Source organism: Gorilla gorilla, chromosome 1 (assembly GCF_029281585.2).
Source record: "Gorilla gorilla gorilla isolate KB3781 chromosome 1, NHGRI_mGorGor1-v2.1_pri, whole genome shotgun sequence".
Taxonomy (NCBI): Eukaryota; Metazoa; Chordata; class Mammalia; order Primates; family Hominidae; genus Gorilla; species Gorilla gorilla.
This window is the reverse complement of record NC_073224.2, coordinates 116210864-116233877: the sequence shown is the minus strand read 5'-3', so window position 1 is coordinate 116233877 and position 23014 is coordinate 116210864. Positions and strand designations below refer to the sequence as shown.

The 23014-nt window shown below is 45.3% G+C and overlaps 2 protein-coding genes across 3 annotated transcripts in view; one reads left to right on the top strand and one right to left on the bottom strand.

Moving 5' to 3' along the window:
- Nucleotides 1-67: 67 nt before the first annotated feature.
- On the bottom strand, nt 68-22869 carry POLR3C (RNA polymerase III subunit C). The gene is made up of 15 exons (XM_004026492.5): nt 22275-22869; nt 20716-20882; nt 19930-20185; nt 19634-19819; nt 17806-17894; nt 9444-9548; nt 9226-9318; nt 6253-6333; nt 5961-6012; nt 5236-5296; nt 4626-4776; nt 2846-2947; nt 2672-2721; nt 1765-1914; nt 68-487 (listed from the first exon to the last, which is right to left on the bottom strand). The coding sequence occupies exons 2-15, from the start codon at nt 20860-20862 to the stop codon at nt 406-408; spliced, it is 1605 nt and encodes a 534-aa protein (XP_004026541.1). The 5' UTR covers nt 20863-20882; nt 22275-22869; the 3' UTR covers nt 68-405.
- Nucleotides 22513-23014, top strand: part of RNF115 (ring finger protein 115) — an 82568-nt gene continuing 82066 nt past the window's right edge. The window contains exon 1 of one of the 2 annotated variants that reach the window (XM_004026490.5): nt 22513-22873. In XM_004026490.5, coding sequence (XP_004026539.2) covers nt 22772-22873 — 102 coding nt within the window. In that variant the 5' untranslated portion in view covers nt 22513-22771. The remainder of the gene's footprint in view (nt 22874-23014) is intronic. The other variant, XM_055356970.2, reaches the window with a different exon arrangement.

Genomic DNA, 23014 nt, shown 5'->3' with positions numbered 1-23014 from the left:
TCTATCTATCTATCTATCTATCTATCTATCACCTATCTCAACAAAATAAAGAACAGGCATAGACATCTGAAAATAAAATTAACTTCTTAGGAAGTTTCCTATTGCCAGGGATATAGGTAACCATAGGTGTGGGTAACTTCTTTATGGGAACAGATGCATCTGATAGATAAGATTAACCTTGTTGATTTAAGGTTCTTCCCACTGCCAAGATTTGATGAGGGGAGAGTACAGCAATGGATCTAAATATGCCAAATTCTTTCAGGTGTATCCTGGGCTGCAGGGGATAGAGAGGGGGGTTTAGTTGAAGACTCTGCGACTTATCCCACTGCAAATAATGCATCCAGGCACCTCCTTTATTTTGCTTTCCATCCCCCCAGATCTTCTGAGGAAGATGCTTCTTCTGGATCACTGTCTCTTCATGGTGCACTCAATGTAAGACTCCAGCAGGAAGATGGTTTCGTCCACCTGGATCTCACTGGCATCCAACCTGAGTGAAAAGTAAAGGTATTTGCCTAGACTGAATGTTCATTAGCATATTTAAGATTAGAGGTTAGGGTGGGTGTGGCCATGGATAACTGCTTGGTTACCCTTGAGAGTGGATGGAAAGAAAGCAGGAGAACGAGTAGATCATTTTGCTATTTATCGAGCATCTTTATGTGCCAGACACCATGCAAACTGCTAAGAAACTGCTAAGAATACAAAATACAGAGCCTCTGTCCTGGGGGAAGGTAGTCTTAATTTGCAATCAGGAAAACGAATGTAAAGGCACAGGTATAAAAGGACCTAGCGTGTTTTAAAATAGCAAGAAACTAAGAGTGTCTGAAGCTTAAAGTGAGTGGTGATTAGGAAGAAATGGAAGCTTCTTCAGCCTGACAAAAGTCATCTAGGAAAAACCCACAGCTAACATCATACTTAATGATGAAAGACTAAAAGCTTTTCTCCTAAGATCAGAAACAAAACAAAGATGTCTGCTCTTGTACTTCTATTCAACCTTTTACTGGAGGTTCTAGCCAGGGTAATGGGGCAAGAAAAAAAAAAGTAAAGGCATCTAGATTGAAAAGACAGAAGTAAAACTATCTCTATTCATGGATGACATAATACTATTATAAAAAATCTCAAAGAATCTGCAAAAAAACTACTAGAATTAATAAATGAATTTAGTAAAGTTGTGGGATACAAAATCACAACACAAAAGTTGGTTGTTTTTGTATAACACTAGCAATGAACAATCCAAAACTGAAATAAGCGACCACTAAACTAGTATCCAAAAAAATACTTAAGAAATAAATTTAATGAAAGAGGTGCACAAATTGTGCACTGAAATGTGATGGTCTAGGAAAGAGGTGATGAAGGCCTGCGTGTGGACCAAGATGAAAGGCCAGATTTGAGACACATGACTCAAGTAAAATTAAGCCAGCGCAGTGGCACTTGCCTGTAGTCCCAGCTACTTGGGAGGCTGAGGCAGGAAGACTGTTTGAACCTACGAGTTCAAGGCCAGTCTGGGCAACACAGCCAAAACCCCGTCTCTTAAAAAAAATTTATCAGTACTTGATGAACAAGAGAGTGTATATGGTGATGGAGAAGAAGCTGAGAACATCTTCAGAATTGCTAGTTTACAAAAATAGGTGGATTACATTCTGTTAAGTGAGCTGGAGGAGACAGTGAGTTAAGGTTTGCTCGTGCTAGGTTGGAGGGTTACAGGATGTCAAAATGGATTTTCTGGATGGTATTCTGAAATGCAGGTCTGAAGTTTATGATGCTTACTTGTTGACATTACGTTTCAGGGTCTCTAGCTGCTGACGTTCAGGAGCTGTGATCATCTCCTCTATTTCTTGTAACTGTGCTTCCTCTGCACCAGTAGCCTGCATAGATGCAATGATGGCTTCTACCCTCTGAGATTTTTCTAGTAGACGCCTGTCAAACAAACACAACTCTGAGACATCTTCCCTAACCTGGGAGATTCTCTTACCACGTGTGTCTGAGGCACTACCCACCACCCTTTACCATTTTCCTGATCAAAGTAGATAATGTCACCTTCTAAGGACATTTTCTACAAACTTATTTGGAAATATAACTTCACTCCTGAAATTCTTACTGCCTCTCATTTGCACTTAAAAGTTTGGTGCTTTTGTACGTTTCTCACAAATTTAATCTGAAAAATTATTTCACTGGGAGCATGTTAGAAAAGTGGAGACTAATGCATGATTTACACTAATCTAAGCCAATGATTCAATGCAAGTCGACTGGTTGCTATCTCTACTGGTTCCTACTTCTCAAAAAAAAAAAATTTTTTTTTTGAGATGGAGTCTCACTCTGTCGCCCAGGCTGGAGTGCAGTGGCGTGATCTTGGTTCACTGCAACCTCCACTCACTGGGTTTAAGTGATTCTCCTGCCTTAGCCTCCCGAGTAGCTGGGACTATAGGTGCCCGCCACCGTGCCCAGCTAATTTTTGTATTTTTAGTGAAGACAGGGTTTCACCATGTTGGCCAGGTTGGTCTCAAACTCCTGACCTCAAGTGATCCACCCGCCTCAGCCTCCCGAAGTGCTGGGATTACAGGCATGAGCCACCCTGCCAGGCCCAGCCTCTATTGATTCCTATTTCTAGAGGAAATTTCCCCTGAGGCCCTTGATCTTGAAAAATGTAAATAACTCAACTGAAAATGTTACTTACTTATTCTCTTTGGTTTCAAATTGCCTCCTTTCTATCAAGTTGGCTATGCTCTGAGGAAAGAGAAGACAGACAAGGAATGCACATAGTTCTATTTCAGCAGCTCAGGGCGAAGTGGGCACATGAGGGGGACTTGACCGTGTGGAGGAAATGGGGAGAAGGTCCAGATTGAGTTACCTTGTAGCACCTGTGCAACAACATTCGGGCAGCTGACAGGATGGTCACAGTATATAAATAGAAGGTCCTGGATGGGGCATGGTCTGGTGTTTTGGGAATTTCCTATTTGTCCAATAGAAAGAAAAATAGCAGAAATTATACTGTTTTAGAACTGGCAAAGCACACATTCATTCTACCTGGAGTTACTTAGCCCTCCTTTTTACTTACACTTTCCTGTTTCCTAGTCATTCAGTACCTGTGTTTATTTTATTTATTTATTTTGAGACTGGGTCTTGCTCTGTTACCTAGGATGTAGTGCGGTGGCGTGATATCAGCTCACTGCAACTTCCACCTCCGGCTCAAGCAATCCTCCCACCTCAGCCCCCCAAGTAGCCGGAACTACAGGCATGCACCACCATGCTCCGCTAATTTTTTAATTTTTTGGGGGTGGTGGAGACATGGTCTCACTATATTGCCCAGGCTGGTCTTGAATTCCTGGGCTCAAGTGATCATCCCGCCTTGGCTTCCCAAAGTGCTGAGAATACAGGTGTGCCCGGCCCAGTCTTTGTGGTTTATGTCATAATCAGTCAAATGGAGAGCTGGGCTTCCCTGTTTTTTCCATTTGACTGTCAGCATCCTGAGCTGGGGAAGAAAGGGAAGGCAACTAACATTTACTGAACAACTCTATGTGCCAGGTAAATTCTATTTGATCTTTACAAAAAATCGTATTATTATTATTTTTGAGACAGAGTCTCGCTCTGTTGCCCAGGCTGGAGTGCAGTGGCACAATGTTGGCTCACTGCAACCTGTGCCTCCCAGGTTCAAGCAATTCTCCTTCCTCAGCCTCCTGAGTAGCTGGGATTACAGACACACGGCACCATGCCCAGCTAATTTTTGTATTTTTAGTAGAGACAGGGTTTCATCAGGTTGGCCAGGCTGTTCTCGAATTCCTGACCTCAAGTGATCCGTCCGCCTAGGCCTCCCAAAGTGCTGGGATTTCAGGCATGAGCCACCGCACCTGGCAACCATATTATTTTTATTATCACCATCCATCACTGTTTTATAGAAGGGAAACGTGGTAACTTGCTTAATGTAACTGGGTAAGGCAGAGCTGTAATCTGACTCCAAAAATCCATTCTATCTATTTACTCATATGCTCTACTAAATAGCCCTGCAAAGACTCAGTTAGATGTGTTGATAAATTTAAACTATAACAGAATTAAGGCTTAAGGAAGGACAGAAATGAGAAGAGAAAAAAAGGCAGGGTGGGTTTGGGGTGATGTCCTGGCTCTGCCTCTTTTTTTGTTTTTTTTTGTTTTTTGAGACAGAGTCTCACTCTGTTGCTCAGGCTAGAGTGCAGTGGCTTGATCTCGGCTCACTGCAACCTCCCCCTCCCGGGTTCAAGAGAGTCTCCTTCCTGCCTCAGCCTCCCGAGCAGCTGGGACTATAGGCGTGTGCCACCAGGCCCAGCTAATTGTTTTGTATTTTAGTAGAGACGGAGTTTCACCATGTTGGCCAGGCTGGTCTCGAACTCCTGACCTCAAGTGATTTGCCCACCTTGGCCTCCCAAAGTGCTGGGACTACAGGCGCGAGCCACCGTGCCCGGCCACCTCTTTCTCACTAGGGCAGTTAAGGCCCCAAATTATCCTCCAAGTGCTCGCTATGTCTCTGTGAATCATGTTTTTCTGTCTCAGAGCTGGATATAGAGTTTGCTTGGGGGTTCAGTATGTTTGCCTAAGAAGCTTCTCTCACCCTAGGCCAGCTTTGCTGGTTGGCAATTATTACGCCCTTGGTTGGTTACCTGGAGTGACATGAAATTTTCTGAGAGCATCTTATATAGCATATCCTTTGCCTCCTTTGCAGGAATCATTGCAAAGTCTTCCACTTGCTTCTGCTCTATGTGTTTCTTCTGCAAAACTAGACGGAATATTCTAGCACAGCGAGACCCAAATCTGGAAAGGAATGAAGAAAGCAAATGGCATGCTAACATAGATCAGCTTTAGTTCCCAGTCATAGATGGGGTGGTTGTTCTATTCCATGTGTGAAGCCAGGACCAGACAGGAACAGTGATCAGAAAATTATTCTACAGCTCCATAGGTTGGTGATGGTAAGGCATCACCAACTGCTGTTAATCATAAGGCAGTCACCAACTGCTGACTCATTTGAGTGCCACAGTTCCTACATTTGTAAGCAAAGGCTTTAGGGAGGCTGGTTAATTTGCATCGGTAGGAATTAAACAGTAGGTTATTTTAAGGTAAAGAGCAGTATTACATGAGATCCATAGGAGTCCAGTGAAAAAATGGGGCAAAGTGTGCCAAGGTGTGGTTATATTGGTGGCTTACATAATGATCAAATTACTTCACTGGGGATAGGAAGTATGTGATCCCAAACCCAACCAGTGTCCCCCTTACCTCTCCTGTACGACGGACTCCAGAGTGGCTGTGGCTAGGGATGCTAATGCCTTATGGAGGTCTTTATGTAGAGAATTAAGGTCACTCAGTAATGTTTTGGCCTAGTTATTGTGATCTGAGTTTTATTTCTAAGTTTCTAATTTAAAATTAAATTTTAAATGCTATTTTGTTTTTCATGTTATAATTTATGGTTTCAGTCATGGTACCTAAATATTCCAAAACTTTAATACAAGTGTTTAAGTAAGGGTTTTGCTTAACTAAAATTTGGTTGATTAAAAGTCCTTTTTCCTTTTCTTTTTTGAGACAGGGTCACCCAGGTTGGAGTACAGTGGCATGATCTCAGCTTACTGCAACCTCTGTCTCCTGGGCTCAAGTGATCCTCCCACCTCAGCCTCCTGAGGAGCTGGACTACAAGCATGCATCGTTACATCTGGCTAGTTTTTGTATTTTTGGTAGAGATGGGGTTTTGCCATGTTGTTTAGCTGATCTTGAACTCCTGGGTTCATGCAATTCACCTGCCTCAGCCTCCCAAAGTCCACCATGCCTGGCCTCTTTTTACTTCATCATCAATGCATAGAAAATTCATAGAAAAATTTATTTAACAATTACTTCAATTTTCTAACTTATTTGGTATAATAAACATTACCAAATCTTTCTTTCCTAAGGCACCATTCTGATTTATAGGTCAGGCTGCCTGACTCTAAGGAAATAACTGGTAAGGATACTGATGACATACATTCCTCCACCACTGTCGCCAGACTTTCCAACAAACTCTAGCTATTAAGAAAAAGAGAGAGTGTTAACTGAACGGAAAGTCCAGTGATTCTGTTTCCAATGGAACAAATCTGACCAAAAGTCTGCAGCAGGTAGCCCTCCTATCAAATGATGTGGAGAAATTGTCTGGGCTGGCTAGGTAGAGAATAACTCTGCAGGAGGATGATACTAGGTATCAGTGCAGAAATAAATTATCAACAGTACAGGCTAAAGAAAAAAGAAAAAAAGCAAAAACAGACTTACTGGATCATCTGCCAGCAGAGTGAGATACTGATCAAGAACTTGCTTAGAGATGTTATAGCCAACAGGTAGGGATCTGAAGATCTATGGAGCAAAGGACACTTAAAATGGGTTTGGGAACTTAGAACTCCTGACCTTACTGAAATAAAGATGTTTTAGGCCGGGTGCAGTGGCTAACGCCTGTAATCCGAACACTTTGGGAGGCTGAGGCAGGTGGATCACTTTGGGTCAAGAGTTGGAGACCAGCCTGACCAATATGGTGAAACCCTGTCTCTAGTAAAAATACAGAATTAGCTGGACGTGGTGGTGCATGCCTGTAATCCCAGCTATTTGGGAGGCTGAGGCAGGAGAATTGCTTGAACCTGGGAGGCAGAGGTTGCAGTGAGCCGAGATTGCGCCATTGGCCTCCAGCCTGGGCTACAAGGGCAAAACTCCGTCTCAAAAAAAAAAAAAAAAAAAGTTTTAATTTTAGTTACCACAAAACTGTCCAAAAATATTCACAGCAGGATTGTTTGTAAGAGTAAAAAACTAGAAACACCCAAATGACCAGTACCGAGTACACTAAAATAAAATATAGCACAGCCATTAAGTGGAATATGATACAGTCATTATGAAGAGTGAGACAAATCTATAGAAACTAACATGAAAGGAAGTTTTACATACACTGTCATATAAAAAATCAAGTTATAGAACAGTATGACTAGGTTGGGTGTGGTGGATCATGACTTTGTAATGCCAGCACTTTGAGAGGCCGAGGTGGGAGGATCACTTGAGGTCAGGAGTTCGAGACCAGCCTGGCCAACACAGTGAAACCCTGTCTCTACTAAAAATACAAAAATTAGCCTGGCGTGGTGGCATGTGCCTGTGATCTCAGCTACTCGGAAGGATGAGCAGGAGAATGCCTTGAACCCAGGAGGCGGAGGTTGCAGTGAGCTGAGATTGCGCTACTGCACTCCAGCCTGGGTGAAAGAGTGTAAGACTCTGTCACAAAAAAACAAAAACAAACAAACAAAACCCAACCAAAAAGCCATATGAATAGTCCCATTTTGGGGTTAAAAAATACATATACCCACATATATGTTAGAGTATGCAAGGTCTGAATAAAGATACATACCAAACTTTTTTTTTTTTTTTTTGAGACAGAGTCTCACTCTGTTTCCCAGGCTAGAGTGCAGTGGTGCGATCTCAGCTCACTGCAACCTCCCATTCCCAGGTTCAAGCGATTCTCCTGCCTCAGCCTCCCAAGTAGCTGGGATTACAGGCGCCCATCACCATGCCTGGCTAATTTCTGTAATTTTAGTAGAGATGAGGTTTCACCATGTTGGACTATGCTGGTCTTGAACTCCTCAGGTGATCTGCCTGCCTCGGCCACCCAAAGTACTGGGATTACGGGTGTGAGCTGCTGCATCCGGCCTTTTTTTTTTTTTTTGAAATAGGGTTTTGCTCTGTTGTTTAAGCTGGAGTGCAGTGGCATGATCATAGTTGACTGCAACCTCAACTCTTGGGCTCAAGCAATCCTCCTGCCTCAGCCTCTCAAATAGCTGTGACTACAGGCATGTGGCACCACACCCAACTAATTTTTTAAAAAAATTTTTTGTAGAGACGGGGGTCTTGTCATGTTGCCCAGGTTGGTCTTGAACTCCTGGCCTCAAGGGATCCTTCTGCCTCAACCTCCCAAAGTTCTAGGATTACAAGTGTGAGTCACTGCACCTGGCCGTAGAACTTTAAAATAAACAATATAAAAATATAGGAATATTTAAACATAGTCATGCACCATATAACATTTTAGTCAACAACGGACCGTGTGCAGCTGTGGTCCCATATTATACTGGAGCTGAAAAATTCCTACTGTTTTGTGATGTCATAGCTGTTGTAACATCATAGCACAATGTGAAACACATTACTCACATGTGTGGTGAGGCTGGAGTGCAGTGGTATGATCTTGGCTCACTGCAACCTCTGCCTCCTGGGTTCAAGCGATTCTCCTGCCTCAGCCTCCCGAGTAGCTGGGACCACAGGCACATGCCGCCATGCCCGGCTAATTTTTTTTTTTGTATTTTAGTAGATGGGTTTCACCATGTTGCCCAGGCTGGTCTCAAACGCCTGAGCTCAGGCAACCCACGAGCCTCGGCCTCCCAAAGTGCTAGGATTACAGGCGTGAGCCACCCCGCTCAGCCTGTTACTGGTTTTTAATAAATACGGTGTAGCCTAAGCGTGTAGACCATCACATTCACATTAATCTGCCATTCATTCACTAACTCCCACAGGGCAACTTTTAGTCCTGAAAGCTCCATTCATGTTAAGTGCACTAAACAGGTGTGGTTTTTAATTTTTCATACCATATTTTTACTGTACCTTTTCTGTGTTTAGATGTTTAGATACACAGATGCTACTGAGTTACAACTGCCTACAGTATTCAGTACAGTAACATGCTGTACAGGTTTACAGCCTAGAAGCCATAGGCTATCGCGTACAGTCTAGGTGTGCTGTAGGGCTACACCATCTAGGTTTGTGTTAAGTACACCCTATGATGTTTACACAATGATGAAATCACCTAACAACACATTTCTCAGAATGTATCCCTGCTGTTAAGTGATGCATGACTGTATTACTATGAAAGTAATATAAATAACACATATTGGATATATTAAATATCGATATTTTAAATACAGGGGGTCAAATGTCCTGAATGCCAAGGCTCTCAGAGTCCAAATTGTGGATTCTTAAAATAATTAGGAATAGGCTGTACTTGACGAATAGATACTTTGACTAAGTGAATAGTGTAGATTTTTAAAAGCTGGATCCTAAGAGACCAAACATTTCAGTGCTCATCACTTGAAGATAATCCCTGCTCCACATCAAACACCCTTCTCTTTCAAGGCTCAGACCTCAACCCAAACTCAGGATCTGTGTATAATAAATGTTGTTAACACCCAAGAATCTGTCAGAAAGTTAGTGCAAGAACACAAAACTCACCTCATTGGAAGACAATGGCTGGGTGAAGGGAGCACTAGAGGAAGTGGTAATCTCACTCATTCGGAGCATGGTTCGCACAATCTCGCTGCTTGTCTGTTTGAAAAGTAAACTAGAATTCAGAAATCGCAGTGCTGCCCCCGGCTCTATGTGCCAATGGCCATATCTGCCAAATAAGTAAATGTCCCTGATGACCAATGACAGACCCACTTAGGTATTACCTGGTCCATCCTGTTAGCAACTGCGCTCACAATGGCTTGGTCACGGAAGTGTTGGTGGAATCTGTCAAGGTTGGCCTGCCAATAAATCCCATCATCTGGAATGGGCTGAGGAAAAGATTTAGAGAAACATTTAGCTATAGTGTAAAGTTTCCTGGTGAGGAGCTTGGATTTAATGGTTCATTATTTCTTTTCCTACACAGTAACAATTACATTGGTTGGAAAATCATTCAGTCATGTAGACTGTTGTCTAGACAAATTCCGACTTCAAACAGGTTTTCTAAGCTCATCTCCAATCTTTCTCTCCCTATTTTATTATTTAACATTTATTTTAATTTTTTTCTGAGACGGAGTTTTGCTCGTCACCCAGGCTGGAGTGCAGTGGCATGATCTCGGCTCACTGCAACCTCTGCCTCTCGGGTTCAAGTGATTCTCCTGTCTCAGCCTACTGAGGAGCTGGGATTACAGGCAACCACCACTGCGCTAGGCTAATTTTTGTATTTTTAGTAGAGTTGGGGTTTTACAATGTTGGCCAGGCTGGTCTCGAACTCCTGACCTCAGGTGATCTGCCTGCCTCGGACTCCAAGTGCTGGGATTATAGGTGTGAGCCACCACGTCCGGCCTTTCTCTCTCTATTTTAACTCTTCTCCATTACTCTCAAGTCTCCAACTTGACCCTTCTTCCTTCTCACTCTCGGCAGATGACTTTGCCTCTCATTTCACAGAGAAAATAGAAGACACTAGTTCAGAACTCACTCAGCTCTGTGCACATCCTCACCACATTTCTTTTTTGTTCTTGATTCATATTTTCACTCACTTTTATCACAGCTGAAAAATGCTCCTTTTACCTAAGGTTAATGCCCATATTGGTATTCCAAATCTTACTCTCTCATTCATTCTTGGGGATCCAGCTCTATTTTACCCTGTCCTCTAACATCTTCAGCCTTTCCTTCTCTATCGCCTTCTTATCAGCCTTTACCCTGTCCAAGTCTCTTTCTACTCTAGAATTCTCTTTCAACCCTATGCCTTCTCTTCTTTTCCTTACTGTCACAGCCAAGCTTCTCAAACAGTTGGCCATCTCAGTTGTATCTCTATCCAGATTTACGCAACCCATTTCCACTATTGTACTGAAATGTCAATTGTCACTTGCATTCCAGTGAAATTCCACAACTGTCCTTGAGGATTCTATGTTGTTAAGTTCAAATAATAATTTCCACTTCTGATCTTATTTAACCTTTTGGAAGCATATGACATGGTTGGACATTTTTTCCTTCTTAAAACTTTATGTGGCTCCTTGGTTTTATGACACCATTTTTTTTTTCCTTTTAAAGACAGGGTCTTTGTCACCCAGGCTGGAGTGCAGTGGTGTGATCATAGCTCACTGCAGCCTTGACCTCCCTGGGCTCAGGTGATCCTCTCATCTCAGCCTCCCAAGCAGCTGGGACCACAGGTGCGTGCCACCACGCTTGGGTAATTTTTGTATTTTTCTGTAGAGACAGGGTCTCACCATGTTGCTCAGGATGGTCTCAAATTCCTAGGCTCAAGCGATCTGCCCGCCTTGGCCTTCCAAAGTGTTAGGATTACAAGTGTGAGCCACTGGGCCTGGCCGACACCATTTTTTCTTGGCGTTACTTTGAACCTTTCTGGCTACCTTTCCTCAGTATCCACAGATTCCTCTTTCAGATCCCAACTGTAATCCTGGTGTTTTGTCAGGGTTCTGTCCATACCTTTCCTTTCTTTTTACTCTACATGCTCTACTTGGGTAATTTTATCTGCTCTCCAGGCTGCAACTATTGATGCATTTCCAAATCTGTTACTCTATCCTAGAACTCTTTTTTTTTTTTTTTTTTGAGATGGAGTTTTGCTCTTTTGCCCAGGCTGAAGTGGCACAATCTCGGCTCACTGCAACCTCTGCCCCCCAGGTTCAAGCGATTCTCCTGCCTCAGCTTCCCGAGTAGCTGGGATTACAGGCCTGCGCCACCATGCATGGCTAATTTTTGTATTTTTAGTAGAGACGGGGTTTCGCCATCTTGGCCAGGCTGGTCTCGAACTCCTGACCTCAGGTGATCCACCTGCCTCGGCCTCCCAAAGTGCTAGGATTACAGGCATTACCGCACCCGGCCTATCCTGGAACTCTCTATTATGCTCCAGATGCATAGACTCAGCTGCCTATTTGACACTTCCATTTGTTCCCCAAACTGTTCTGTTTTGCAAGTTTTCAGGTAACTACACTATAACCAACCCAATTTTTTTTTTTTTTTGAGACAGGGTCTTGCTCTGTTGCCCAGGCTGTAGTGCAGTGGCACCATCATGGCTCACTGAAGCCTTGACTTCCTGGGCTCAAGTGATCCTCCCACCTCAGCCCCTGAGTAGCTGGGACTACAAACATATGCCACCAGGTCTGGTGGTTTTTTTTTGGTACAGATGGGGTCTCACTATGTTGTCCAGGCTGGTCTCAAACTCCTGGGCTCAAGTGATTCTTCTATGTCAGCCTCCCAAAATGCTGGGATTACAGGCACGAGCCACTGTGCCTAGACAACCCAATTTCTTTTTTTTTTTTTTTTGAGATGGAGTCTTGCTCTGTCACCAAGGATGGAGTGCAGTGGCGTGATCTCGGCTCACTGCAACCCCTGCCTCCCAGGTTCAGGCCATTATCCTGCCAGCCTCCCAAGTAGCTGTAATTACAGGCACCTACCACCATGGCCGGCTAATTTTTGTATTTTTAGTAGAGACGGGGTTTCACCATGTTGACCAGGCTCATCTCGAACTCTGACCTCAGGTGATCCACCTACCTCGGCCTCCCAAAGTGCTGGGATTACAGGTGTGAGCCACTGTGCTTGGCCAGCCAACCCGATTTCTTAAGCTACAAACTTGGGTATCACCCCTAGTCCCTTGCTCTCCATAATCTACCACCCCATTACCAAGTTCTATCTATTCTTTATATTTATCAGATGTCTACTTTTCTTTCTCCTATCATTACCTTATTTCAGACTCTAAATCGTGGCCCATCTGGATTACTACAATAGCCTCCTAACTGGGGGTTTTTTTTCCCTTTAAAACATAGCAGACACTATAAAAGGAGTAACTGGGTTTTCTCCTTCTAATTTTGTTTTGCATCATTCTTCCCATTTCTTAGAGTAGTGCTTTTTTTTTTTTTTAAACTGTTTTGGGTCACAGTTCCTTTGAAGAATGTAATGAAAGGTACGGAGAGCTTCACTGAAAAATGCACGTAAGTATAAGTGGACTCTCTGAAATCCATCCATGGAGTAGTACAAGTTAGGAACTGCTGTGCTATAATAATCTTTCTAAAATATAAATCCAGTCACTTCATTTCCCTGCTTAAAATCCATCAATGGCTCTCCTTTGCCTTCAGGATAAAGCCCAAACCTCTTAGACAAACATGTACACAAATAATAAATAATTCCAGTTATAAATATAAATGCTGTGAAGTATATGAAATGAGAAATGTGGTAGGGACTAGTGTAGGAGTGGGCAATGGTGCTTGAAGTCTATGAAAAGAGCATTTAAGATAGAAATGATAAAAACAGAGACCACTACATGAAGATCTGGGGACAAACATTTGAAGCCGGAGCCAAAGTCTAAAGACCAGAAAGAGTTTGACATGTTTAAGAGATAAAGTCAGTAGAGGGAACACAGTGAGTAAGATGGAGACGGGGCAGAGGTGAGGTTGAAGAGCCCTGTCTCCAGCAGATCATACGAAGACCTAGACCACGTAAGGCTTCCTAGCCCGTACCTTGGATTTCTTCTAAGAGTAAAGGAAAGCTATTAAAGGAGTCTAATCAGTGGATGTGTTGTTTTGTTTTGAACAACTTAGAAAGTCATTTTGGTCACTAAGTAGGTAAGAATGCAGCTAGGGAGACCATTAACGAAAGCGTTTGCAAAGAGTTGAGAGATGGCAGTGAAAAGATGAGAAATGGCTGGATTTGAGGTAATTTTGGAAACTGGGCTGATATGTTTTACTGTGAGATTAGACGGTTCCAAGGATTTTGGCTTAAGCAGAAATGGTGGTGTCCTAGGCGGCTGGCCTAGGTGGTAGTGTCTTTTACTAAGATGAGGAAGTTTATGAGGGAGCAAGATATTTGGGAGGAGGAATCAGTTATTCTGTTTTGGCCACACTAAATTTGAGATGCCTACTGACATCTTTATAGGCACGCTAAGAAGGCATTTGGAGTGCTCAATGGCGCCCAGGCTGGAGTGCAGTGGCGTGATCTCGGCCCGCTACAACCACCTCCCAGCTGCCTGCCTTGGCCTCCCAAAGTGCCGAGATTGCAGCCTCCGCCCGGCGGCGACCCCGTCTGGGAAATGAGGAGCGTCTCTGCCTGGCTGCCCATCGTCTGGGATGTGAGGAGCCCCTCTGCCTGGCTGCCCAGTCTGGAAAGTGAGGAGCGTCTCTGCCCGGCCGCCATCCCATCTAGGAAGTGAGGAGCGCCTCTTCCCGGCCGCCATCACATCCTGGAAGTGAGGAGCGTCTCTGCCCGGCCGCCCATCGTCTGAGATGTGGGGAGCACCTCTGCCCTGCCGCCCCGTCCGGGATGTGAGGAGCGTCTCTGCCCGGCCGCCCCGTCTGAGAAGTGAGGAGACCCTCTGCCTGGCAACCGCCCCGTCTGAGAAGTGAGGAGCTCCTCCGCCCGGCAGCCGCCCCGTCTGAGAAGTGAGGAGCCCCTCCGCCCAGCAGCCACCCAGTCTGGGAAGTGAGGAGCGTCTCCGCCCCGCAGCCACCTCGTCCGGGAGGGAGGTGGGGGGGCCAGCCCCCCCGCCCGGCCAGCCGCCCTGTCCGGGAGGGAGGTGGGGGGGGGTCAGCCCCCCGCCCGGCCAGCCGCCCTGTCCAGGAGGTGAGGGGCGCCTCTGCCCGGCCGCCCCTATTGGGAAGTGAGGAGCCCCTCTGCCCGGCCAGCCGCTCCGTCCGGGAGGGAGGTGGGGGGGTTAGCCCCCCGCCCGGCCAGCCGCCCCATCCGGGAGGTGAGGGGCGCCTCTGCCCGGCCGCCCCTACTGGGAAGTGAGGAGCCCTTCTGCCCGGCCAGCCGCCCCGTCCGGGAGGGAGGTGGGGGGGTCAGCCCCCCAGCCCGGCCAGCCGCCCCGCCCGGGAGGGAGGTGGGGGGGTCAGCCCCCCGCCTGGCCAGCCACCCCGTCCGGGAGGTGAGGGGCGCCTCTGCCCGGCCGCCCCTACTGGGAAGTGAGGAGCCCCTCTGCCCGGCCACCACCCCGTCTGGGAGGTGTACCCAGCAGCTCATTGAGAACGGGCCATGATGACAATGGCGATTTTGTGGAATAGAAAGGGGGGAAAGGTGGGGAAAAGATTGAGAAATCGGATGGTTGCCGTGTCTGTGTAGAAAGAGGTAGACAGGGGAGACTTTTCATTTTGTTCTGTACTAAGAAAAATTCTTCTGCCTTGGGATCCTGTTGATCTGTGACCTTACCCCCAACCCTGTGCTCTCTGAAACATGTGCTGTATCCACTCAGGGTTGAATGGATTAAGGGTGGTGCAAGATGTGCTTTGTTAAACAGATGCTTGAAGGCAGCATGCTCGTTAAGAGTCATCACCACTCCCTAATCTCAAGTACCCAGGGACACAAACACTGCGGAAGGCCGCAGGGCCCTCTGCCTAGGAAAACCAGAGAACTTTGTTCACTTGTTTATCTGCTGACCTTCCCTCCACTATTGTCCTGTGACCCTGCCAAATCCCCCTCTGCGAGAAACACCCAAGAATGATCAATAAAAAATAAAAAAAAAAAAAAAAAAAAAAAAAAATAATAATTCACTTGAGGCCGGGCCCGGTGGCTCACATGTGTAATCCCGGCACTTTGGGTGGCCAAGATGGGTGGATCGCGAGGTCAGGAGTTCGAGACCGGCCTGACCAACATGGTGAAACCCCGTCTCTACTAATCTTACAAAAATTGGCCGGGTGTGGTGGTGGGCACCTGTGGTCCCAGCTACTCGGGAGGCTGAGGCAGGAGAACCGCTTGAATCCAGGATACGGAGGTTGCAGTGAGCCAAGGTCGCGCCACTGCACTCCAGCCTCGGTGACAGAACGAGACTCCATCTCAAAAATAATAATAATAATAATAATAATAAAAAATTTGGCTGCAAACGTTGCCCAGACTGGTTTGAACTCCTGGTCTCAAGCAGTCCTCCCACTTCAATCTCCCAAAACACTGGGATTACATGTGCAAGCCACCACTCCCAGCCCTGTTTTATTTAAGTGTGCATTCTCTTCTCTAAACAGTAACCTGTTCAAATAAAGGGGCCAAGTACTCAACATCTGGTAACTGAAACAGTACTATAATTGTTTATATCAATAAATCAGAAGAATGCTTTGATAAGGGTTTTGAACCCAATGCCAATTTTATTGTGTTTGTTTGTTTGTTTGTTTGTTTTTAAGAAACAGCGTATCACTATGTTGCCCAGGCTGGTCTTTATCTCCTGAGCTCTCCTGAGCTCAAGCAATCTTCCCACCCCAGTAGCTATTACAAGCATGAGCCACCACACCTTACCCTGAACCCAAAGCCAATTTTAAAGATTTACAAACCAGTTATTTCAAATGAAGAATAATGAAATCCAAGTGGAAAGAAAAACAAACAAAAAGTTTTAGTTATACCCAAAACAAAATTGATGAGGAATGCTTACACTAGGCGTCTGTATGGACACAGGCATAAAAGCACTGACTATGATGATGACAGACTGACTGCTCTGCCACCCTATCGCTAAAGAGGGCCCATCGATCCTGACCACATTGCCCAGGTCCAGCCCTAAGAAGCAGCATGGACAGAGCAGGCTTTGCTTTGTCAGGATGGCTATGCAACGAAAAGGGAGCTCTCTGAAGAGGGCCAACTGAAGGGATGCTTGGGCTTGCTGGAAAGAAGCCTATTGGTTAGAGAAAAGCCTAGTGGAAATAGTCAGCTCAATGAATCAAAGGGAGTTGACCTAATCTCTTTCTCCTGAGAATTTCTGCCTGGGTGAAGAAGGCAAAACTGGATCTCTGCATATAGAAGCACATGATAAACAGTTGTTGCTAGAAAAACTATGGTTGTGATATGTGATAATATCCATTAAGAGAATAATACTTTTGCCAGGCATGGTGGCTCCTACCAGTAGTCCCGGCACTTTGGGAGGCTAAGGCAGGTGGATCACTTTAGGCAGGGAGTTAGAGACCAGCCTGGCCAACATAGTGAGATCTCTGTTCCTTAAAAAAAAAAAAAATTTTTTTTTTTGAGACAGAGTTCACCCTGTCACCCAGGCTGGAGTGCAGTGGTGCAATCTCGGCTCACTGCAACCTCTGCCTCCCGGGTTCAAGTGATTCTTCTGCCTTAGCCTCCTGAGTAGCGGGGACTATGGGTGCCCACTACCACGCCTGGCTCATTTAGTATTTTTTAGTAGAGATGGGGTTTCACCGTGTTGGCCAGCCTGGTCTCGAACTTTTGGCCTCCCAAACTGCTGGGATTATGGACGTAAGCCACTGCGCCTGGCATCTACAATAATTTTTTTTTTCTTCTTTTTTGAGATGGAGTCTTGCTCTGTCGCCCAGGCTGACGTGAAATGCCAAGATCTCGGCTCACTGGGTTCCAACTCTTGGGTTCAAGCAATTCTCCTGCCTCAGCCTCCTGAGTAGCTGGGATTACAGGCGCGTGCCACCACACCCAGCTACTTTTTTGTATTTTTAGTAGAGACAGGGTTTCACCATGTTGGCCAGGCTGGTCTTGAACTCCTGACCTCATGGTTCACCCACCTCGGCCTCCCAAAGTGCTGAGATTACAGGTGTGAGCCATCGCACCCAGCCGCCCCAAATTTTTTTAAGTTAGCCAGGCATGGTGGCATGCACCTGTAGTCCCAGATACTCTGGAGGCTGAAGTAGGAGGATTGCTTGAGCCCAGGAGTTCGAGGTTGCAGTGAGCTATGATGACACCACTGCTACAGCTTGGGAGACAGAGCAAGACCTTGTCTCTAAAAAAGTAAAAATAAAAATAAATAAATAATGCTAATAAAAAAGAGAAAAAAAAAAAAAAGAAGGCATTTGAATATGAGTTCAGGCCTATGTATAGTTTTTAGACCCATTTTTCATCACTGGCCCCTGTAGGTCTTTAGGTTCTCGCCATATTGAGCAACCTAAACTTTTTCTAGGCCCCTTTTTACATAAGCTGTTACCTCTGTTCAATGAAAGAATTAAGTCAAGGCTCAGAAGGGAGACAGTAATGGTTCATTCTTTGTTAGTCTATTCCTAATATTTAATGAGGTTCATAATCCTACTGCTTCTTAGCTCAGGAAGCTTTAAGCTCTCTTGGGGCTTGTTATCTGAGTGCTCTTTCTGGCCTGCTTCAGGGTGAGGACTTCTAATCAAGAAGCCCCATTACCTCCTTGTTATCTGTAGTATATTTTGGTCTCTTGGCCTTGGGCTCCCCAGCAGCATCTTCATCAGATGATCTCCTCCTTTTACCTTTCCCTGCCAAACAAACAATTAAACACTTAGACTATATCTCATATGATGACAGGAAATGACCAAACATGAGAGCAGGTGTCTTTCATTCCAAAGACATCTGTAGCTGCCTCTAGATCAGAGTTGCTTAGGGGGCTGAAGAGCTATAAGAAACTCAAGTAACTGATGAAATAATCTGAAACTCAACATGTTCAAAAAGAGGCTTATAGTCTTTCTCTTCCAATGCTCTCTTTCATGGCCAGTGATATCATCCTCCCACATGTGCAAGTCAGACACACAGATGTCATTCTTAGTACTTGTTTCCTTCACCCTCTCTCTTTCATTTTCCACCAGTCTGTCAACATTTACCTTTGCCCCATTCTCCCATCCTTTCTGTAGACAAAAAATCTTTTGAAAGTGCAAATTAGATCATGTCATTTCCTTAAAAATCCTTCAGTGGTCTTCCTTTGCTCTTAGCATAAAGAACAGATGCTCTATAAGGTCTTACTTGATTCAGCCCCTGCCTGTCTCCCATCCAAGTACTAAGCAGGTCGATCCTGATTAGCTTCTGAGATCAGACCCCTGCCTAGCTATGTCTCTAACCTTATCTCATGCCTCTCTTGCTTTGCTTACAATGCTTTAGCTATACTGACATTCTTTCATTTCCTCAAATGCTATTTTTTTACTACATACTATTCCCTCTGCCAAAAATGCTTTTCCTGTTACCTCACTGTTAGCTTCTACTTCAAATCTTAGCTCAAATGCCACCTTCTCAAAGAAACATGAGGCCTAAACTCCCAGATGAATCCCGTCCCTCATTATATATTTTCTTTTCTTTTTTTTTTCCGAGACAGAGTCTCATTCTGTCGCCCAGGCTGGAGTACAGTGGTGCAATCTTGGCTCACTGCAATCACTGTCTCCTGGGTTCAAGCAATTCTTCTGCCCCAGCCTCCCGAGTAGCTGGGATTACAGGCTTACGCCACCATACCTGGCTAATTTTTTTTTTTTTTTTTGAGACGGAATCTGGCTCTGTTGCCCAGGCTGGAGTGCAGTGGCACGATCTCGGCTCATTGCAACCTCCGCTTCCCGGGTTCACGCCATTTTCCTGCCTCAGCCTCCCAAGTAGCTGGGACTACAGATGCCCGCCACCACACCCAGCTAATTTTTTGTATTTTTAGTATAGACAGGGTTTCTCCGTATTAGCCAGGATGGTCTCGATCTCCTGACCTCGTGATCCGCCCACCTTGGCCTCCCAAAGTGCTGGGATTACAGGCGTGAACCACCATGCCCGGCTACCTGGCTAATTTTTATAATTTTAGTAGAGATGGGGTTTCAGCATGTTGCCCAGGCTGGTCTTGAACTCCTGGCCTCATGCAATTCACCTGCCTCAGTCTCCCAAAGTCTCCATTATATATTTTCATAACACCTCATACTTTTCCTTCATGGCACTTATTACAGTTTAATTATATACTGATGTGATTTTCTGATTAATGCATGTCTCATAATACTATGACAGTTCCTTCATAGGAATATTTCCTTCATAGTACTTATCACCGTTTAATGATATATTGATGTGATTTTCCGATTAATCTATGTCTCCTATACTAAAGCCCCATGGCAGAGACCATCATTTTTTCATTGTTATACACCACGATGTCTGGCACATAGCAAATACTTGGTAAATACAAGCACATTTGATACACTTGACAATCAAGAAGAATCCACAATTAAGGCAAGTCACAGTTCCAGGGGTTAAAATTCCTTACCTATCAAGCTGAGTTTAGGAACCAGGTACATGTCCTTTTCATTAATGACAAGTGTGGGGGCAGGTGGTGGTGGCCCAGGGTCTGAATTCTCAGTGGTAGGTACCGAAGGGCAGCGTTGTACAAAGTGTGTGTCTGCCAGTCGCACAAATGTGTTTGATACTTCAGCATAGTCCATGGTCTTGCCATCTGTATGACAGGAGGAAAAAGGCAGATGAGATGGCCTAAGATAGCTCAGGGTTCACTCCCATAGCCAGCTGATCTATGCTTTTTTTAACAGCTATGGATACCACACTGACCCTCCATGGTCTCTGTGAGCCGGTCTGCCACTTTCTTCACAACAGCTGACATTGTCAGTTTGCCGTTCAACAGAAGCTCCTCAACAATCAGCTCTCCAGTGTCACTGTACAGAGTTTTGGTAGTATAGATGTACCGGGGATATCTAAGCATTCGCAATACCCGGCTGCACTGGGCTTCATACTCCACCACACCACGTTTGTGCACTTGATAACTCACCAGGTTATGTTGGACGAGGACACACAGGGCTTTCTTCACCTAAATGGGACATAAAGAGAAGAAAGAGAGGAAAGACCTGAAGATATAGCTCATTACTGCTGGCAATTTTTTGTCCAACAGCTTAGTAAGCATCAGAAAATGGCTAGATAATTTCTGCACTTATTTCCTCTCTCCATTGGAGGAGCTAATAAGAATCACACATCAATACAATAAATCAAGAAGATTCCTTGCTATATTTCCTCTGATCTTTATCTCTCAAAACACAATTTACTTTCATCATTCTCATTCCTTAAAGGCAGTACTGAGATTAATAGACTTATTGTGAATAAATGAGGTACGGCGTGGGAAGAGCAAAGATTTGCCTAAAAGCTGTGATGAACTAGGAACACTTTGAGAAACAAAATGTTGATGTCTAAGTCTCATCCTTTTCTCCCCGAAATAACATTGTTCTGCTCCAAGGGCAGGCTTTCTTCATTTTTCCTTTCCTGGGGTGAGAAGAACAATATTCAAAGGTGGGTGAAATAAATTAGTGAAAGAAATGAGAGAAAATTAATGTCATTTAGACATACCTGATCCAGTGATGTTCCTGTGTCATGGGCAATTACTCTTAGCGACTGGCTGCCGGTTCTTATCAGATGGACTCCAATTTTTTCTACAATCTCTCCAAAATGCTCTTGCAGCAACAAAGAACAGAGCTTAATTTCTGCTTGAGTCATTGTACTGGGGAGTCTGAGAGCTAGGGAAAAAACACCAAAATGGTACAATGGAAAGTCTTTCACGCTGGAAGCAGAGCTGCTGAGTGTAAATTCATGTATTCTTTCTGGAGGGCAATTTGACAATACATATCAAAAAGCCTTAAAAATCTTGCATATCTTTGAAACAACAATTTCTTTTTGGATATTGTGTCCAAGGAAAGAAAAAGCTAATAATAATGAAGTCATTAGTTCTCTTTATAATACCGACTTACTGGAAACAATCTAACGTCTAACAATAAATGATGCTATACCCATACAATGGCATACTACACCAACATTTAAAGTTATTTAGTACGATGCGTATTCGTGTAGAAAATTATTCATAATAGGCTGGCGCGGTGGCTCAGGCCTGTAATCCTAGCACTTTGGGAGACCGAGGTGGGCGTATCATGAGGTCAGGAGTTTGAGACCAGCCTGGCCAATATAGTGAAACCCCTTCTCTACTAAAAACACACAAAAAAATTAGCTGGGCGTGGTGGCGGGTGCCTGTAATCCCAGCTACTAGGGAGGCTGAGGCAGGAGAATCGCTTGAAGCCGGGAGGCAGAGGTTGCAGTGAGCCGAGATCGCGCCACTGCACTCCAACCCGGGCGACAGTGCGAGATTCTGTCTCCAAAACAAAAAAAAAACAAAAAAAAGAAAATTACTCATAATATATTAAGTGACAGAAGCAAGCTGAAAAAATATAAAAATTCAATTATTGTAAAAAAAAGGAAAAATGTATGCATAGGAAAAGACTATGCATCAAATTTATCTCTATGGGATTATGCGTGATTCTGATTTTCTTTAAAGATTGGGAGATGATTTTGCAGTCTGTCACAGACCTTAGTTTCTACACTTCATTGCTTGGAAGAATTAAGGTCACTGTTCACAGCTCGGTGGGAGTGAACAGGCAGTGTTATTCTCAGTCCATAAAGAAAATGATAATTTCGAAAAAGAAATTTAGGAGGTAAAGGACTGCTTCTCAACAGTGTGTGTCAAACAGGAGATGAGGTTACGTTGTTTGCAGGACAGTATTCAATTCTTAAACTTCTACTCCTTGACAAAGTTGACACAATCAGAAACCGACGTAGTTAATTTTATGATTACTTCCTTATTACAAATTGCTACCAAACATTGTTTACTTATTTCTTCCAATTCCTAAGAAGCCAAGTCTTTGCCTCCCCGTCCCCACCCCGCCTCAGTATCACCAGAGACCTATTTCGTCCATCCACATATCTTTGGAGAAGCATTCCCAGATCCTTTGCCATCCTCGGAAAGGGCTTCCAAGGCGCTTGGCTCCTAGCTCTACACTCCCTTTACACAGGTTCCCGTTTCGGACGTGGTCTCTTGGTCCAGTCAGTGCCGCCACGTTCAGACAGCATTTTCCACTAACCTCAGGGTCAGCGCAATCCGGAGGCTCCAACTCCAATTCTGCTGAGCTTCCCGCGACGGCTTCCTGCGGCTCCCGCTGGCCTTCTAGGCCGAAGTGGAGCCCACCGCCCTTTCTAGGACGAGGATCGCCACCGAAGAAGACGCGGAAAAGCAAAAAGCGCGTGCCACTCTACCCCAGAGTTTCGGCGGCTTCCGGGGACGCTCTTTCTTTCTTCTCGCTGGAAGACTGGAGGACCAGCGAGGGGTTGTTTGTGGAGCCGGCAGGCGGGCCGTTTGTCTCTCCTTCCTGCGCCTCTTTGGTGCTGGGAGGCGGGCCGCAGGGTAGCTTGTTGGCGCCGCCGCCTTTCTGGGCCTGGCCGACTCACGTGACCGACGCGGGCTCTGAAGCGGTGGGCCGCACCGAGGCGGCGGCGGCGGCGGCGACTGCAGCTCGGGAGGTAGCGGCCTGGCGAGGGACGGGCCGGCTGCCCTCTCGGACGGCCGCGGCGGAGGACAAAAATGGCGGAGGCTTCGGCGGCCGGGGCGGACTCGGGCGCCGCTGTAGCCGCCCACCGGTTTTTCTGCCACTTTTGCAAGGGCGAGGTCAGCCCCAAACTACCGGTAAGAGCCCCGTGTTCTCTATACTTGGGAACCTCATAGATTCCTGGCCCCGATTTCCCGGAACTGGGTCTGGAGCTTTCTGCACATCATTGACTCCCCGGACATCGGTCTGCCGAATACCTGCTGCCCACTTCTAAGCCG

Excerpts from the sequence above, each read along its gene's own strand:
- POLR3C (XM_004026492.5), bottom strand. The coding sequence starts at position 20,862 with ATGACTCAAGCAGAAATTAAGCTCTGTTCTTTGTTGCTGCAAGAGCAT. Across the intron at positions 9,549-17,805 it reads ATACTACAGATAACAAGGAG|CCCATTCCAGATGATGGGAT; the intron begins GTAATGGGGCTT and ends TCTTTTCCTCAG. Across the intron at positions 2,722-2,845 it reads TGTTGCACAGGTGCTACAAG|AGCATAGCCAACTTGATAGA; the intron begins GTAACTCAATCT and ends CTCTTTCCTCAG.